At 38.4% G+C, this 20,331-nt stretch overlaps 2 protein-coding genes across 2 annotated transcripts; one reads left to right on the forward strand and one right to left on the reverse strand.

Moving 5' to 3' along the window:
* Nucleotides 1–7,298: 7,298 nt before the first annotated feature.
* Nucleotides 7,299–13,976, reverse strand: LOC146328193 (proteasome subunit alpha type-6-like). The gene is made up of 7 exons (XM_084717067.1): nt 13,727–13,976; nt 12,611–12,705; nt 10,859–10,940; nt 10,595–10,750; nt 10,066–10,244; nt 8,833–8,927; nt 7,299–7,680 (listed from the first exon to the last, which is right to left on the reverse strand). Exons 1-7 carry the CDS (start codon nt 13,800–13,802, stop codon nt 7,623–7,625), a joined length of 741 nt encoding a protein of 246 aa, XP_084573193.1. The 5' UTR covers nt 13,803–13,976; the 3' UTR covers nt 7,299–7,622.
* A 234-nt stretch (nt 13,977–14,210) lies between these two features.
* Nucleotides 14,211–19,409, forward strand: LOC146328194 (inositol-tetrakisphosphate 1-kinase-like). The gene is made up of 10 exons (XM_084717066.1): nt 14,211–14,357; nt 15,367–15,391; nt 16,461–16,583; nt 16,833–16,950; nt 17,039–17,140; nt 17,825–17,865; nt 17,946–18,111; nt 18,433–18,500; nt 18,816–18,978; nt 19,092–19,409. The coding sequence occupies exons 1-10, from the start codon at nt 14,275–14,277 to the stop codon at nt 19,241–19,243; spliced, it is 1,041 nt and encodes a 346-aa protein (XP_084573192.1). The 5' UTR covers nt 14,211–14,274; the 3' UTR covers nt 19,244–19,409.
* The last annotated feature ends 922 nt before the right edge of the window (nt 19,410–20,331 follow it).

The raw sequence follows: 20,331 nt of genomic DNA on the forward strand, positions 1-20,331 counted from the left end.
TGGTGCAAGGGACGGGGCAGGGCAGGGTACCCCTGCACTGCTGGCTCAAGATGGTAAAGGTGGATCTGGACATACCTTGAATAAATTAAATCTACTGCACCTTACACTTTCCACTTACTCTTTAGTATATATTCTATATTCTATGTGATACTACCTAATGTCAAAAATAACTTGAAATGTTTCAAAGCCCCTGCTGATTCAGCACCATGGACAGGTCCGGCAGTCATTGAACTGATAACTGCAGGCAGAGTGTGTATTTTTGGAGCAATGGGCCTTCAGAGCAATGGTTGTTACATGTTATGTGTAATGGGCTGTTTGATAAATGGGCTTTCAGTCAAACGGGCCATTCTATCAACCATTAGGGTTTTGGACAAAAGGGCAATTTCACACAATTAGCGTCATGTGTTGTATTGTATGTGTCCATTGGTAGCACTCCAGAGTCTTGTCAATTACTGCTTTAAGCTAGCATGCTAGCTCGCTAATCAAAAACAAAGCACATTTAAGAATACATACAGTAGTTATGACATCTATTTGACCATCATTAGAATTAACTATATGCTACACCACAAGGTGATTGCACTGCATTTTTTTATTTTACCAGTTACGTTTTTGATTGAACAGCGTCAGTTAAAAAGATAACTTTCTCTGTTTTGAACTCCACTATGTGAGCACCTCTTTAAAGGCCTACAATGTTCAAGACCTTTTTATGGTGAAAATTCACACTCACAAGTTCAACAAAGCTCTGGTCTGATTTAGTCTGCTGCTATTAAAGGAATCCACTAATTGTAACCATTCCAGTGATAGTAGGGATGGGCACAATTTGTTTTTAGTCCCATGATTTTGTTTTAATTCTATTTTATTATTGTACAGCACTGCTTAACTGTGGCTTCTAAGATGTTAGCCACTCATCACTAGACAAGGCTGCAGCACCCTGTCCTCACGTTAATGACTGGATGTAACCCAGTGAGGTGGGACATCCTGTAAAACCAGCATGGCTTCAGCAGTTCTGTATTTTGATTTAGAAATATAAATAAAGCTTTGCAATTGTATATAGGTGGTGTCAGAATATAAAGAAGCAATGTGTGTAACCACATTCAGCACAGGCAGGTGGATGGAAGCCACACTTTGTAAACCAGTACAGCTGAGTGTTTTCTTACTTTTAGACTAGTCGGCTAGTCTAAATTTGATATTCTAAATAATCAACAGTGGTAATTAGTTGTTAAGAACATCCAGTGCAAAATTTAGCTATGAAAGATGCTGGTGTGACTGGAGGTTCGGGGTGATACCTTGTGCATGTGAAGTATCAAAGATTTAAACAAACTAAAGGAAATTAGACATTTTACAGCAGGAAGACTTTTAAACTGATGCCAGTAAGTAATGTATAGAGGAAATACAGAGAGAGAGAGAGAGAGAGAGAGAGAGAGAGAGAGAGAGAGGGATGATGGGACAGGTTGCAGGTAGACAGGGAGGGTCAGAGGTGACAAGGGTCTACGTGCTTGTGCTTGTGCTTGTGTGTATTTGTGTGTGTGTGTTCTGTAGGAGGTCCAGGCAGGCTGCATCACTGCTGACACACTGCTGCTGGTAAATCCAGCTTAGTGTGTCTAAAACAGGACGACGAAATCTGCCATAGGGCCCCTAATGCTAGGGCCGCTGTCACCCTCAATCACTCACACACACCTAATCCGCACGCCGTGACCCAACACACACACACACACACACACACACACACACACACACACATGCACACACACACACATAGCCTGGCTACCCGATGCACTGGGCCCATTCAGCTTGGCAGGCAGTCCCAGTACCAGGAGACACCAGCCACAGGGTCAACTTTTCATATCGTGGGGGAGGGATGGAGGAAGGGGGTGGTGGTGGAGAGGAAATAGAACATGGAGTGGAGGAATAGGAGTTGGAGGGGTTTGGATGAGGAGGAGGTGAACAGGTGGAGGTAGTGGAGTGGTCAAGATGTTTTTATATCTGTAGCTTCCCAGTAGTGTTCCTTACATATTTTAGTACAAATGTTTTAGCATTAAAATGCTATTTTCCCAAGCCTTGCTAAAAGCGTTTTCCCACCTGACCTGATCTTGGTTTCCGCATGATGATGTTGCAATATATAAAAACCCTATGTGGCAACCTGCAGCTGCAGAGCCACATTCAGTTCTTTTGCCCTTCTCCAGTGTGGCTTTGATAAAGAATTATATGGACATGAATGGACATTATTTTTAAAACATTTTAATTGTTCATTGTTGTAGGCCCTAAGTGACATTCTTCAATTGCAAGCATTTGCATCCTAAACATCAAATAAAGCATCAAGTTTTATTATTTTGTCGGCTAAAATACGCCTCATGGCCTACATTTAGGCTGTACCTTTAAATTTTGCTAGTGGCTAGTCTTGAGTTTCCCTCATCTAACAATGGTTACCAAATATAAAAAAGAAAAGTTTCTAAGAAAAATAGAGAATTTAATAGTTGCAGCTCCAGAAAAATTTTTAGGGGGCAAATAGAGTAAAGGGTGCAGACTCCTGCCATCAGCACTCTAATCTACATCACAGCTTTTTGCTAACAGCTGAGTGGGCATTTCCATTTGAAAAATCCAGAAGAGAACACAGATGGAGTCACCCTTTAAAGCAGAAAAACACTGAAATCAGACATGATTTTGACATTAGACAAAGAAAACATATTAAAGGCAAGAGCCAAAACAATTAGCTGCAATTAGTTGCAGCTGGTGTCCCCCAGATAATCTACTAAAATCTATATTTAAAGAAGAGCAGGAGCCAGTGCTGAACTCAACCACTGAATTAAAATGCTATGCCAAGAGATCGTCCTGTCAGTTATCATGTGTTAAGTTACCATAATACTACGATTGACAAGGTAACTGAATTTAAAGTGGCTAAAATAGATATTTGTATAATAACAGTGTATCAAATAACAAAGTGAAAACATTGTGATAATGTGAAATGTGGCGATTTTTGTGATGAACGTACAGGAAATTATCACCTGAATCTGTAGCTCCACACAACTTTACTGAGCTTTATAGTGAGTTTCAGCTCTCTGTTTAGCTGTCCAGCTGCAACTTTACTGTGCAGTCTGATCACTCAATTTTAAGCAAATGATTTTAAGTAATAAGTTTTTGCAAGGTTTGTGTGAGACTACTTAGAGTGAGATCTGATGAAAAAGGAGACAAAAGTGTCTTAAAGTGTTTTAAAGTACCAGGGACTACTTTGTTTCCGCATGAAACATGATGCTAAACATAATGAAAATGAACATTTATTATTAAAAGTTTAGTATTGTTTTACATTCAAGACTTATGTATGCATGCATTTTTTAATTATTCTTAAAACTAACCTAGCCAATCTTACAATATTGAAAAAAGTTGTTTTTTGTGTTCGACAAGGCCTAAGATTTTCAAAAAAAATCTAGCCCGTTCAGCCGAAGCACACATTTTAACAATGGTTCTAATAAAGCGTTGCAGTAAACCCTGACAGTGTGTCAGTGAGCCAGCATGCAAAATACCAGAACTCTGAAACTGAAGCAGCTGAATGGAATTTATCCCATAATTCATAATTCTGAGAAAAATCTTATACCCCATAACCAGTGAAAAAGGATGAAGAAGCATCTAAGAGACTAGTGAACAACTTGCACATGTACAAGCCCCTGATTAACTTAGCCAGTCTGGACAACATACAGCACATACAACTTGATGATGTGTGTGAAAACATGGTGACATGGTGTACTGACTGCTGTGGATTGCATGATTACAGTCAGGAACTCTGCGTGACAGTCTGGCTCTCTGATGTCTGGATCTGTCTTCCATGTTTTTTTTTTGCACTCATGCAAATTGAATGCCTGTTGGTCGTAACAGTCCTTTTTGTTTTGTTTTGGGTTTTTTTTCCTCCCAGGTTCTCATGTGCATGCAGTGCCAGACATGAGGATGAAAAGACATCCATGAGACACATCCAGCTTCAAGTTCAACCGTCTTTCTGGATCTCTTTCAGTGAATTCAAGAAGCCGGTTTGTTTTTACCAACATCCTGTTGTGTCTGAGGATAGACCCACTGTATATGTCAGGATTTGTACCTTTATATACAGACTTTCTTTATGTAAAAAGACTGGAAATGCTCTGGCCTGTAAGGTAAAGTGGCCACAGAGAAGAATTAAGGTAAGAGTTAAGTTAAGAGGCCTATCAATGTAACTTAGCATCGTCTTGCACTAGTAGCTTTAAGGAGACTAGCAAGGCTTTTTGGTGCTCTTGCTGAAAATCACTAACATGAGCGTCTCAGCTTAAATCCTAATTGTGTCTGCAAACAAACTGACGATCCACTATTTAACAATATCTCTTCTCAGCCCTACAAGTGAGCATTTGTGACTACTTGGATTAGTTTTTTTTTTTTTAATGACTTACAATATTTATTCTTCCCTTTTAAAATTATTATCAGTCTGGAATTGGGACAGTAATCCTGCAGAATTACAAGATGGATCTTTTGTGTACAGTAACTAACTACTTACCTCCACTATCACAAATACACAGACAGGCTACAAATATAACTTGTCAAACTTCCCATAATGTCTCTAATGTTCACATTAAATAGAGAACTTTTTTTTAATGTGTAATAAAGCTGATTTTTTGATGACTTGTCAACAATGTAAAAGTAATTATGTTCTGTATCTACATTATTTCCTTCAATGTGTTACTTTCATAATTTTAATAAAGTTAAAGCAGATGCAGTTGCTGTTTTCTGTCATTACATGTGTTCATGCTGAAGTGTGAATGTGTATGAAAACCCCTTTTAACAGAGCTGACTGGTAGCTATTTATTTTTCACTTGTTGAAATTATATTTTGATAAGTTGAAATGTCAAATAATTTTGACATGTCAGTCTTTAATTTAATTATAGATATCAGTCATTTCTAACTAGTAACAGTGATGCTATTGCAATTAAATTTTCTTGTGCTGAAAAGGGATTGTGACTTGTGGACATTAAATTTATTTAACATTACATCCCACAGATATCAACAACTGTGTGTCTGAAATGTCCAAAAGATCAACAAACCCTTTTTGATATATCATTCTCATTAGCATATTCATTTAAAAAAAAAGCACATTGAAGATATCTAAAATAACATTGTCACTAGCGGAGATTTTTGACATTTAGACATTTTTGATATCTAAAATTCAGCTGTCACTGGTTATAACATGAACCACAGGTATCTCATAATTGTTGCTAGTACAAATTATATTTTAAGTGGTTACAGTTGTATTTCAGATATCTTAAATTCTTACTGGTAACAATTCTAAGCCAAACATATCAGTAACTTAATTTTGACTGGTCAGACTGTAATGTCAGAACAATTGTAGATGAGAATTTAACTGCTGATTTCATTAATAACATTTTGACTGGTGAAAACTGGGTTGTAGATATCTTCAATAAGAACTGAAACTCATCAAAATGACATTAAGGATATGTCGACTTGAGAATATAAAGTAAAAATCGTATAATATACATCTGTAAATGAGTTGGAACAGAAGTCAGTGGTGAATGTTGACTAGTTATAAGTTACAGGTGCCTACAATGGACATTTCACTGGTAAGAAACTAGTTGTTGATTTCAAGAATTAACAATTTGACTAGTTGGGAATGAATTGTAAACATCAAAATTACAGTATGGGTTGGAATTCCAACTTGTCAAACAGCAACTGTTGCTACGTTCAGTTAAAATGTGTGTGTGTCCAGAAATGCTCGCACATTCAGACTGCAGGTAACATTCAGTAATGGAACAGGACAGTGATCCGTATCATCAGACACACACGCACAATGAGGTGTCGTGGCAGGATTGGCTGTCTGACAAACACACGCAATCTCCGAAGACTCGGAAGTGTAATTGTTTACAAGAGTCAAAATAGGTTTCCTCAAATAGATAAGTACACACAGAAACTGAATTCTGTTATGAAATACTCAAAGATCGGAGCAGAGACAAGATTGCCACCTGCTGGTCATATGAATAGTTTTCAGATGAGCTGCAGTGGACAGAATGGATGGGTGACAGTACAGGACATTATACAGGACACTATATTAATATTCAGGGTGTGTACATGTATGAGCAGGTTAAATGTAAAACTTTTTTTTAAGACTTTTCCTGCCACTGTTTAATGAAATTTAGGACAGATTTAGCAAAATTTATAAACACAAAATATGCAAACACAGGCATAGTCTTGAACATTAAATACAAATTTTGTCTGTTCAAAATAATAAGTACATTGTAATGAAAGTAACTGGTTAAGTTAAAGGATATTCGTCCAAATACGTTTACAAGTGTGAAAAAAATATGTCTTTAATGATACTACACTTGTCTTATAGACAGAGTCTAAAATGAGTTTATATCAAGGTAGAATCACAATTTCTAATGCTAGACGACTATTTTATTTTTTGTGGTTTTCTGTTTTGTAGTTTATACATGGATTTTAAATAAATACATAAATGCCTTCCTGTCTCATTTAGCCAACAGACAGTTGGCAGTCTGTTGGTTAAATTAATCTAGTCATCTTCCTTGCTTAGACCGGACTGACGATTGCTCCACTTTTTCTAGCTCATCTTTTTCCCAACTACAGGTGGAGTTGGATAGTTATAAACCCTGTCTCCTACACATTATTCAGCCAGTATCGTTCCTCATACTTTAAAATTACAGAGAATGTAAACCCACAAAAACTGGACAGACATAAATAGCAAAAACCTAAAAGATAGAGGCATTCAAATTCAATTCTTGCTTCTTCTTTTTTTTGCCAAAGATTGAACAGCTTCTTGAAGTGAATTTTACTCTACATATTTCATCAACTCATTTCCAAATACACAATATCACTTGTTGGGATAAGTTGTGGATTAGTGAAATGTCAATAGCAAGGAACTCCAGGTGCTTTTATCGTCTCACAGATGCCACCTGCTGTTCAACAAGAGGAGTGTTGTTCAGTCAGGATATTTGGCAGAATGTGGGAATAGACCTGAACAATCTCTCCATTATAATGATAAAAATCAATGCACTTTCTTAACTATTTAATTTAAAAACCAAAACAGAGCAGTGTCACTGGTCTATTTGATTTTATTATGACAGTTGTTTTAAAGGGGTTCACAATAAATCTGACGGATTTTTTATTGCAGCTTTACAAATGTGGAGATGGCAACAAGGTCGATGTTATAAACATACTGTATAAAATAAGCTGTAACAAATATTTTGTACACATTCACATAACAGGGGTCACACTAAATAAGCAGGATCCAGAAACTTTGTATTCTAAACATGTAAATATGGAATGTGGAATGTGTTACTTATGTTGTTTGTCCACTAAAGATGGTTTAAAGTGCAAGATCAGAATTTAAACATTGTGTCACTGGTGTATATTGATTTTTGTCAAAGGCCACTAGAAATATCTGTTGAAACATTTGCAGTCAAACCTGTATCAATCCTTAATAAGTTTCTACTGGTGTGCACTATTAACCTCCCTGTATACATTATCTTCAGACTGTTGCTAACAGTGTCAAATTGTTAAAATGTTCAGTTGGGCTGAGTCAAGCACACTGAAAGTGAAACACTATGATGAATCGAGGTCTGAAGTTTGTGAGGGCATCTTTACTCCCGTTCTGCGATGGCGACCAGGTGGGCTTCTATCTCCGCCTCTGACAGCGTCCTGCAGGAGGAAGAAAAGTGAAAATAGGAATGATACTGTTGTGGTGTCGTGGGTGTAGTTGTGGCCCATCCTAAATGACTAGGAGGACATATATTTTCATAATTTTTTTTTTTAATAATTAAAATTAACATTTAAATACACAATAACCATGAAGAACTGCTGCCTTAAAAGAACATACTGTTTCAATGTGTCCTTGACTAAAATAACCCTGTTCTGCTTGTAATAAATACCAACTGTCGCTGGTGAATAATAAGCTATATTGTCACTGAAAATGTTTTAATAAAATAAGTTTTGGAATCAATCAGACAGGCTTGTTGCCTTCCACATCATGGTATCAGTCATTTCTGTTTTAGCAAGCGTACCAGTTTCAAATGGTGAAAGTAAGGCAGTATTAACTCCTGTACTTAAAAAGCCAAAATTACTCTGGATAATCCAAAATTAAAATCCTGGTGCCATGTCTGGAATAATGCTTGATGAACAAAGAACTAAGCGTAAGGAGTGAATAATGAGTGATGTAAGACAGATAATATCTGTAGGACAAAAAAATACAATGCACCAGGTGTACTCTACTTCAAAAATATAAAATCAAAACAACAAAGAATACATGACTAAGTTAAATATCTAAAAATAAAAGTCAACTGTCACATATACAATCAAACACAGTACAATGTAAAGTGAGATCCAGTCAGTATTTAATCCATCCTTGTATCAGGAGCAGTGGGCAGCTGCTGTGCAGCACTCAGGGATCAACACAATCTGAAAACTGTGCACACCATTTTCCTACAGTTTCCAAATTAAAGACATGTTTCCTCAAACCTGTGGACAATGGAGTGCAACAGGCTTTCAAGCATGTTTTCTCTCGTTTGGTTGGATGTGTCAGATGTGCTACCCAATGAGATGTGACCTATATATAAACAATGGCATACTAAAGAGGCATTGCAGTCCATTTCTGTACACAACTGAGAGTTCAACCCACCACTGTCTCAATAATCGTTTTGCTAGGAGCAAAAGCAAGTCCAACACCTTGGCCTCACCGTGACTATAGCTCATCTTTTTGAATTCACTAAATCATAATATCCATCATGACTGCTGTGAATTCATTGTACAACTCCTGACTATTTGGTCTGAAGTCAATGTACTGAGTGAAGTTACCTGAACTTGGGTTTCTCCTTGGTGACCACGCCAACCTCCAGCTCATTGGCCTTGAAGTCCATGGACAGGACGGAGGCCAGACATGATATGGCCAACTGGACAGAAAGACAGTTTGGTGAGTGTGCTGAACAAATCAAACACATACATGCTTCTCTAAAACCCCTTTTACATTTGGTATTATAATACAATCTGGATATGTTATCCAGATCAGGACAAATAAAGTTTAAAGTTGAAGTTGAAGATAAGGAAAAATGTCTGTTAATTCAAGGTGTTGTTATCAGACTGTGAGTGTATGTGCATGACCACATCTAGCCTAGCCTGAAAACATGCTGTGATCTGTACACAACATAACACTGACACAGATATTTGATTTTACCTAACATAAAATAGAGGTTTTTCTTCAAATTTGGAGAGGAAGCAAGAGCAAAGGCTCTAATTACTGATTAACACATCTATTCTGTTCCATGACAGCACCAAAATATTCAACAGAACCACATGAAAAAAGAAAATAATACTATGGTCGGAAATAAATGATACACAGTAAGAAACGACAGTGTGTGCAGCGGTATGTGCTTCATTCATTTGTGCAGCTGATCCACTGTTAACAAGGCATAATTTATCTAGTCAGAGTCTACTACACACTGGAGCACCATGTATACACCGAGCACCTAGTATGCTGTTGTAGTAATTTACCATCACCTTAAATTACTCACGCAGGTTTTGGTCTTGAGATCCGATCTCAATTAGGATAATGAAAACACATTAGAAATACCTGGTGTAAACGCAAACGCAAGATCGGCTAGTTTATTATCCAGATAATTTATCGAGATACAGCTCCCATTTTAATACCAGGTATAAATGGGCTGTAAATGTTCCTTTCAGTCAAGGTCACACTGGGAAATCTAGTAGTGGATTGAAGGATTCAAGGATGCTCCAAGTACACGCTTTAACTAAAATAAAATGTAGTAAATATTAAATTTCGTTTTCAAAAGTCTTTTTTGTCAAGAAATATGAAGCAAATGGGAAAACATTGGTTCAGTGTTTTGTTCAAAGAAAATTCATGAGGAAATGCAGCTGTTAATGGACACTTAAGTCTCTCTGTTAGAGGAAGGTCCCACAGGGGTGTTTATCAGGCCCAGTCTACTCTTTCTACCGTGGACTACAAATGAAAGAAATGTCTTGCTCAGTCGTCCATCTTGTTTATGCAGCTGTGTTAACCAGGTTTCACTCTACCTGTACTGTCCTGTCGTGGGTCAGCTCAGGCTTTTTCTTAAGCTTCTTCTCCAGGTAGCTGTTGGCCTCTGTTTGTTTGGCCCCTACTGCTGTTGCCCTGAAGCCACAGTAGTAGCCTGCTGGGTCACATTTATATAGGACGGGACCCTGCTGGGGGTCTATCGCCACCATGATCATACCTGCAGAGAGAGGAAGAGGAGGAAGAGAGGCAGAGAGGATGAAAGAAGGGATCACATCATTACAAGGAAGAGGCTCCTCATTTAATGTGAATTTACTGCATGTTTAGCCATTTTCAATGATTCCTTGCAAGCTTTTACACTTCAGTAGCCACTCATTTTTTAAGCTAAACATCAAAAATAAATAAAAAAAATATAAGCTTTGGGACAAGACAGTTAAAGGAAATTAAAATCAAAGAGAAACAAATTACGTCCTGAGTAGTGAATGTCAATATGAGGTAAGCTGTCACATCTGAGAAAGTGCTGATCAAAGAATTGAGCACTAAGAGGCAGAAATCAAGACTTCCACTCACAGCAGCCTAGAGGCCTCATTTCAGCGTTTTGTGTATAAACCTGGGAGATGTCCGCCAACCTGCGACACAACACGTCCGCTGTGATGTCATAACCAAACTTGTATTTCCACTCTCCTGCTTCCACTCGTGCCCGGTGAACCTGGGAACGACTATCCGCTGCGCAAGAGAGAAGAGGGGGAAACATCAGGGGGAACATCCCCAAGAGTTACAAGATACTCTAATACTCTGTTAACAGTAACAGTTAACAGTGTGTTGAATATATACCGTTGTGTCCAGTCATCACACAGCCAATGCGAGGGGTTAGTTTGAACATGTTGGTCACAGTGGATGAGTCCAACAGCTTGTCCTGCCATCAGGAAGAAGAAAGAGTGTCACAATAAACTTAACTTGTGCTGTCAGACATCAGTATAACACTGTACTTGTGAAAATATCAAAGCTGCATGTACAACAAAATTTAACACGATAAAATGTTTCATTTCAGTCGATATCAATATTTATTGATCATTTCTAGTGACGGCTGGATTTAACCACTTTATTTTGAATTTAACCACTTAATTAATCAAGTCGCACAAGTAATAACGATACCTGTGTGACTACCACAACAATGAAAACCACACACAAATACAACGTAAATTTATTTACACAACTGATTAAAAATAAATTATACACATTAAATACTGTCACAGTAAATGATTGGCTGTTTGTGCATCCCTATTAGCACGCTCCATTATCAACAGATATGATTATGAGCCAGAGCGCATTTGTTATGTGCTTTCAGGATGATTTGCATTTAATGCATTTAAGTGAAGCTGTTGAACACTTTACTGAACAGTTTTCTTGATAGTGTCTAATGCTGAAACATATCACTATTGTTTAATTGCCCAGGCCTCATCAGGAGCATCACTACACCAAACCAGTGAGCTGTGGTATTGTTCCCACCAAAGCTTTTTAACTCTGTAAATATTGAGTAATAATGTATGAAAGAAAAGATACTACATAAAATAAAGACACTATTGGTTTACAGATATATTATGTTGATCATGGGCTGCAATTCTCTCATTATACGAACTTCAACTTAAATAGATCTTTGAATAAAAATATTTGGATTAAGGAAAGGAGCAGTTGGCAGCCGCTGTGCAGCGTCCAGGAAACAACTCCAAACCAGTTTCTTTGCCAAAGGTACTGACAGGAGCAAACGTGTTTTTGATGGTGGGCATCGACTCAGGCATCCCTCTCTCAGGGAGAAACATGCAAACTCCACACAGAGAGCCACCACCCAAACCAAGATTCAAACCCTCAGCCTTCTTGCTGTGAGACAAAAGTGCTAACCACTGCACTGTGCCATCCTGAAAACAACTCCTGCATAGAATGGGGCATCAAAAAAATTGGGTAAAATTCATACTGTTTCTATCCGTGGAAATCTTTAGCTTTACACGATCTGAACAGAAACAAGAGTACCCATTATTATTATGATGATGATTAGACACTGAAAATAGAGGGCAGCTTGTGGCTGGGGCACGGCTTCTCTGTGTGGAGTTTACATGTTCTCTGCGTGGGTTCTCTCCGGATACTCCAGCTTCCTCTCACAGTCCAGAGACATGCGCCTTAATAGGTTAATTGGTGAAAGTGTGAATGTGAGAGTGAATGGTTGGTTTCTTTGTGTCAGCCCTGCAATGAACCTCAATGAACCACCTCTCGCTCAGTGTCAACTGGGATAGGCTCCAGCCCCCCGTGACCCTTGAAGGATAAGCGGTTACAGACAATGAATGAATGGCACTGAATGTGACAGGAGATGGACATAATACAACATTGCTTCTGTCCTCTTTTGGTATGTAAAAAAAGCTTGCCTCTCTGGCTTGGTAATGTGAGTAACAGTAGTATCTTGTTCATATACTTTATTTGAATGCCAGGTCAGCAAAAAGCTGGAGTCATGACTCCTGGGAAGCTTTGCTGTTTCACTTGAACTCACATAATCATCATTCAAGTCAGTGTCTGTAAGTGTGTGTGATCTCTTACAGGTATTTTCTTTTGTGTGACCACTACGACGCTGTCCGTCCCCCGGACCCCCACAGATGTCAGCCCGCCTTGGGAGATGGCTTTGAAGGCATACTCTGCATGACAGCAAATGTGACACACACACAGAATGAAATAAAACACAAAAGAAACATTTTTAATGTAACAGTAAAGGATTTGATCCTGTTCATGAGTGCAGAACTGCATGCTGGCTCCTTCACCAACAGTACATCAGTATAGCATTTCTTCACGGCAGCCATGTTGATATGAAATAATAGGTAAACACAGGTTTAAGTAATACAATTAATTAGGGTCCCATTCCTTTTAGCATAGCAGAGCACAAATGTAGAAACAGATACGTCGGCCAACCGATATAATCAGCCCTCTACAAGCCTATCGCAGCTATATCGGCCTATGTATTATATTGTATGTATTATATTCTGCATAATGTAGCAATATCAATTTTATAAAATAGTAGAAAATATCACTTTTTCCCAAATCCTAAGGTGACATCCTCAAATGTTTTGTTTTGCTCACAGAGGAGTAAAGAAACCCAAAAATATTAACATTTAAGAAGCTGGAGTCAGAGAATTCTTACTTTTTTTTCTTAAATAAATTACTCAAACCGTTTAATCAATTGTCAAAATAGTTGAGGATTCATTTAATAATTGGTTCATAACTGATTAATCGACTAATCGTTGCAGCTCTAAAATGTATTTAGTTACTTTTTCACCACTGCACGTAACGTTAGCTGCCACTGGAGAATTACATGGGATATAGCTTAAATAATGTTACTAATTTACTTTAACCTATAATCTGAGTTTACTTTCACTTATAATGGCGGAGTTTATTGAGAGAATAACTTTAGGTTTTACAAAAAAAGAAAACTTTGATATAAATTTTGTTGCTAACTGCACTTCACTCAATCACAACTGGACAAGCTAACTTCTTTAGCTAGCTAGGTAGTAACAATATGTAGCTAATACGGAACAATAGGAAATAACCTTTGCAATAACAGTAGTAATAATAATTCATAAAAGTAGTAGTAGACTTCTCGTGTGCAATATAAAGTATGTTTATGCTCCAGAACGAAATCACCGGAGAAAATGTGTCTCTTACCAACTTGGTAAAGGCGGCCCTCCGGTGAGAAGATGGTGATGTGTCGGTCGAAACCTGCGTTTGAACCCCGCGACATGTTTTTTTTCTCTCCGTGACCTCAGATGAACTTCGCAGCTCTTTAAGGTATGTTTGTGTGAATAACAGACCGAAAAACCGACAGCTTGTTTGTTTTAGATGGTCAGTAAATAGTAAACGGCATGTGTTTGAGCTGCTGCTGAACGATATGCAGAGTAATGGAGCCTGTTCACTTCCCTCAAGAAAGATTCTTACTTTCTCTTTCAGTTGTGCTCTGTGGTGCAGCTCCATGACTGGCCTCACTTCGTTATTATTGGATGGCAGCAACAAGGAAGTCAAGTGACTCTACCAGTTAGACTGGCCCTCCCCTCCTCTGTCTTTCCACTTTAAAGTTATCATGACTCTTCACGGGGGACAGAAGGATTGCTGAGGGTTTAATTATTAGGGGGAGGGATGAATGGAGGACACGTCCCCCTCTGTCTCTGACTGTCCGCTGTCACTGTGCTGCTGGTGGCCCCCTCACACACAGCCAAATGTCAGGCCGCAGGGTTGGCTTCTGTCTCAGCGATAAGAAGCGCAAGAGGATGAACCTGGACGCCTTTGCAGACCTCTGTGCGTAAGTTGATGCAAAGTTTTAACTTTTTTTATGCCAAATTTTAACTTTTAAAAACTAACTTTAACTTTTTTTTTTTTTTTTTTTTTACTTTTTAGAGATAATGGTTCAGTTGTGTCACAGGTAATATTTAAGGGGGCGGGTTCCATAGCAAAATAAGGAATATACTGACTATTATGGTTGCAGCTAACGATTTTCATTCATAATTTTCAAGACTAATTGATTGATAAAATGCCAGAAAATTGCGAAAAATGACAAATTACGTCCTCTTGTTTTGACACACCAGAAAATATTCACATTTGTGAAGAGGAGTCAGAGAATTTGGGTATTTTTTCATTTAAAAAAAAGGAAACGACTCTAAACAATTATTTGATTATCAAAATAATTGTTGGTTAATTTAATAGCTGACAACTAATCCATTTATTAACTTATCTTTGCAGCTCTATTAATTACATTACATTTTATTTTAGCACAAAACAGATTATTTCGGTTAGGGAACGTGTAAGGGATAATGTACAGTGAGCAGGTCATTATTGTGGAATAAACCCTGACAGGGTGATACAGGAAAGTGATGTGACGCAGAGGGTTTACTTCTGAAGGGGTTTATTTCGCAATAGTGACCTGTCACTGTACATTATACCACTTATTACATAGAAACTTACCAACAATCACTAATTTGACACAAAGTAATAATTTGATAATTTTGATTTTATGGATTTTAATGTGATTTTATTGTTCCTCCGGAGTCCAGAGATCAGGACTGCCTCCATAGCAACGGTCTGTTCCTCTTAGCAACAGCCAGTCATACATAGCAACAATCTGCTATGCAGAAATGAGAGACTTAAGAATGCTGTAAATGACCATTCAGAATCGAGTATTTAACAACACCACATAATAAACAATAATAACTTTCTGTAATAACAGGGCGACACCCTCAGTTTAATCTAGTGTACACAGTTGCGCAATTCTTTATCAACAGGCAACAGTAAACATGTCAGTATTTTCCCTGCAGAGGCCATGGAGTGGAGGTGGTGGAGGTGAGTGTTTGTCTTCACTTATAAAATTTTATAATGAAGGAATGAAAAAATGCCAAGTGTGTGGTGAAAAATGAGGAAGAGGGTTTGCCCTTTCTTAATGCTGTAACCCAACACTGTTTGTGTCTTTGTCATTGTTCCGTGAAAGTAGGTGTGTGTTTGTCTTCATGCAGGATTTTCTTTGCCATGACACACATAGCGTGTTGTAGGGCTGGGCAATGTATCTGTATTATATCACCGTCATTATATGAGACTAGATATCTTTTTAGATTTTGGATATTTTTGTATCATGACATGGCAAACATATCTCATTGTGTTAATATTCTGTGAAAGCATTAATAGTCATCCCACAATGCTGTTGCAGTAATGTCAATAAATAATCAATATCAAAGTATTCGGTACATATCACCTAGTCCTAGTATCTTATCATTTTATGCCACTGGTACTGTACAACAGTATGACAGTAGGGGTGTTAGTTTGGTCACACTGTGCAGCCACAGACACACACATGATGTGTCATGTACAGATGTCCACAACTTTACTAATCCATGTCACAGCCACCTGCAGCCTCCTCCAACAATCTGTGTGTAGCACAGCAGAGGAACAATGTACCCAGTGCACATGCATATGAATATCTGAACAAGAGCATCAGAGACACTTATACAGACGGTATAAAGTAGGCACGAGTATCAGCAATGAATATCAGAGGTGGTGTTCTTCTCGGGAGTAGAGGTGAAAAATAAAAATGGTGACCATCATTCAGTTGAATTAAAGAGGGTCTGTGTAGCAGGATGCAAACAACATGAAAATGTTGCATGTGTCAACTTTTATGGCTCATCTAGGGCAGTGGCGTTCAATTTTTTTTTTATGTGACACATTTTTTAAATATTGCCACGGTAACCTTAACTGAAATGAGAGACTATATATATAGATATATATATAATTTTATTTTAGCTGATTTTTGAAATGCACAATATTGTTGCAGCTGTTTTTTTTTATTTCAGCTAACTATAATGTTTTTTCTACAGTGACCTCACATAGGATATAAAAGGAAATGTTTTTGCTCTGTCAGATTGATCTCGCGCAGCCACTGGTACCCCAGGGACCCTTTGATGTCATCGTTCACAAGCTGTCTGATGTCATTGTGGAGGCTGAGCATGACAGCCAATCACAGCAGCTCCTCGCCAACTTCCAGGTAAGGCTGCATTATAAAAGACCAGCTTATTTGCATCTGTCCGGAATAATACTGTTTTTACCTGGTGCTGCTGGAGGAGTCCTGAATAGATTTCTGAGTGGACAAAGAGGGAAAAAATACAGTTGGTCACTTATCTGAAATGCAAGAAGAGGATAATGCACATACTGCTATTGGAGTACAGAGCAAAAGAGGGCGGGACTAAGGAAGGGTCACTACTTCAGTCATTCTTGTCTGTCATTTACATTACAGAGCTATGTGTCAGCTAATCCCAGTACAGTTCTCCTGGACCCCCTGCCTGCCATGACCCAGCTACTAGACCGCTTTGCCTCTTATCGGATCATGACCAAGCTACACAATTCACTGCGAGGTGAACTTCACCTTCATAATGTATACAGTAGCTAACTGTTGCTTGTAGATATAAACGCCTGACTTTCCTATTACCTCCTATCCAACAGACTGGCGTATCTGCAGTCCTCCGTACCTTGAGATCCACAGTGCCAGTGACCTGTCGTCCATTCAACAGGCTGTGATGACCCAGGGCCTGAGCTTTCCTCTCAGTCAGTTCACTGTCTGCCTGTAGCCGTTCGGTTCCTTATTCATTTAATTCTTATGTCTTTAATTTCAAGTTCAGCATGCTTTGTTTGGGAGTTAAAAGTCTCTGAAAAAAGAAAATGGTTGGACCAACTAAAATAAAACACAACCAGAAAACACGTCAGTTAATAACATGCAACTGAATACGGTTTTCATATCGAGTTATCAAGTTAGATTAACACAATTGCTTTCAGTTGGATGTGCCTAATAATCTGACTGCTTTCAAATAAATTGTTTGCATCAATGCAACTTAAATTAAAGGGAATTTCCCAACTCAATTATTTGATTAACCCAAAAATAAATACTGCTCCTTTAAAACCTGATAGTGTGGTTTCAGGAAAAGCAGAGCGATGAAAGTATTCTAAATATTGTTTTTTTTTGGACTTTTTGTTGCAGTGAATGCGTAAAGTCACTTCAGAGTAAAACTTGTCTGTAAGTGAAGTCTAAAAGCTCATCTGCACTATAAATAGTATAGCGACAGTATTAGTCAGATTATTTCAGAGTAGGTTTGTGGTCAGTGGTTTGTTAACCCTCCAAAAGTCTCTCAGGTTTGCATACTTTTGAATTCAATTATCCTTCTTTCCTTTTTGCTTCCCCATGAAGTATGACAGAACCCTTAAACACTTCCTCTCTTTCTCTGTCGACCCCAGTTTGTAAAACCAGAGTGGCCCACGGCTCGCTTTCCCATGAGGTGAGTGGTTTTCTTGAAAATTGTCCATGAGCAGTCACATTTGTTTTCTTTATTCTCTCTCATGTGTATTATCTGTGCAGATGTCTCTGATCTTCAGTGAAGGAAGTCTGGCTGATATTCATCCTCCCTGTGTGCTACAGAGCTTCGTCAACCACGGAGCTGTTCTGCACAAGGTGTTTGTTGTCGGAGACAGACACTTCTGTGTAGAGAGGCCCTCGCTCAAGAACTTTCCCTCAGGTCCATGTGGTCAGTCTGCACCACACCAACAAAATATGAGACATTTGTGTTCCTTTCCTATCTTGTCTTCCTTGCCCTCTTTTGTCTTGTCCTCTCCAGTCATTCCCTTCCCTGTCTTGTTCTTTCCTTCCCTTTCCTTTTCCGTTATTCTTTCTTCTACTTCCCGATACATATTTTTCATTTACTTGTTCTTTTTCTTTCCTTCCCTCTGCTTTCCTTTCCTTTCCTTTCCTTTCCTTCTTGCCTTTGTCCTATGTGATGCTTCCTTGTTTTTCTTTGCTCTAGTTGTTCACTGTATCCACTGTAATTGTGACTTCTGTCTGCCTCCAGACAGAAAGACCATCTTCTTCAACAGCCACCAGGTGTCCAAGCCAGAGTCGAGCTCCGATCTCACATCTGTAAGAAAATCAAGTGGCATCACGTTAACAAACTAATACCACCATGCACATGATTTGTACCACTGTATGCATCAAACTAATGATTTCAGTATTATAACATGTCCTCACTATATTTCCTAAATTCTTTAAGATGAAATACAGTACTGTTTTAAGAAAAGCACCACATGTTTTAAATGAACTTCTCCCCCTTTTTCTCACTTTGAAATTCTAACCCAAAGGCTAATTTATCAACAAAACTGCACATATGGCTTTTTAAATCAAAATTTGCAGTTAGACACCCACCCAAAAATGTCCTCTCTCCCTCTGTTTTCCAAGCTGGATGAGCAGATGCCCTTCCTGCCTCCCCCCAGCTCTGAGGCTGTGGCTGCACTGGTCAGAGAGCTCCGACTTCAGCTTGGCATGGCCCTGTTCGGCGTGGACGTCATCATCAACATACACACACACACCCTCACCGTCATCGACATCAACATCTTTCCAGGTACTGCAGCTGTATGGACCATTGACATATATGAAGATTTAAAAAAATCTTCATGCTGTGAACGATATAGACATACATACAGCGATGTTCTGATACACTCCTCTGTCTCTCAGGTTATGAAGGAGTGCCCCAGTTCTTCTCCTCTCTGCTCAGCCACATTGAGTCGGTGTTGGACAAACAGACTTCTGCTGGTCCGCAGGCTGCTGGCTGTCCTGAGTCAGTGCAGACTACAGTTGGTCCATCTGCTGCAACGACTGGTCTGTGAGTCAACTCAGCAAAAGGTTGAGGATCGTTCTGTGTTTCACCAGCTTCCTAGGGCAAATAAAGTCATTGGCTTTTTCACTGGTTTGTTGGGATCGAGATCAGCTGTTTTTAAGCCTTGGTTCTGTTAGAAGATGTTATTTATTTGTAATGTGTTACATGACTTGATCTGAAACTGTATCACATGTGGAGGCTTATTTCCACCAGTATGATGTAGGAAAAAGATCCTGTATGTCATTATAATGAGAAACTTTCTCAAGATAATGACTTAGTCCCCCAAAGTAATGGAGTAGTATCTTTAAGCCATTATTTGGGGAAAATTTCTAATTATATTTTGAGATTGAGTCATTTTTGTGAGGTAACCTTATTCCAAAAAAGCCTGAATGTCTAAAACATAAATGAAAACTGAATGTAATGACTTTCAATGTTTCAGGCTATGTTCAGTTGAAGTATGAAGACAAGATATATAATGTTAAAACTGATTAACTCAATTGTTTTTGTAAATATGAACTCAGTCTAAATTTAAATTTTTATGAGAAATTTGAAATTCTTTCCCATTCTGGCTTGATATACAACTTCAGCTGCTCAACAGTCCCAGGTCTCTGTTGTAATATTTTGCACTTCATAATGCAGCACACATTTTCAATGGGTGACAGGTCTGGACTCCAAGCAGGTCAGTCTAATACCTGATCTCTCTTCTACTATGAAGCCACACTCTAACACGTACAGAATGCGTCTTGGTATTGTCTTGCTGAAATGAGTAGGGTCATCCTTGGAAAAGATGCTATCTGGATGGTTGTTGTATGTACCTTACAGCATTAATAGTGCCTTCACAGATGTTTTAATACAACCCTGTTCTCTCACAGATGCTTGCTTGTGTGTTGCAAGTGTCAAATTCAGGATTGTCTGCATTTAAGTGAATAGAGGTCAAAAAGGATTTTCAAATGATCACATTTTGTTTTTATTAAGGTTTTAAAAATTTTTTTTTTTTTTGGAATCAGGTTTGTACCCCAATTTAATTTGTCATTATAATGGCTAACAGGATCTTTTAGTTTTTCATCACATTTCCCAGTAAATCACACTAATAATGAC

Source organism: Lutjanus erythropterus, chromosome 4 (genome assembly GCF_056507025.1).
Source record: "Lutjanus erythropterus isolate fLutEry1 chromosome 4, fLutEry1.hap2, whole genome shotgun sequence".
Lineage (NCBI taxonomy): Eukaryota > Metazoa > Chordata > Actinopteri > Lutjaniformes > Lutjanidae > Lutjanus > Lutjanus erythropterus.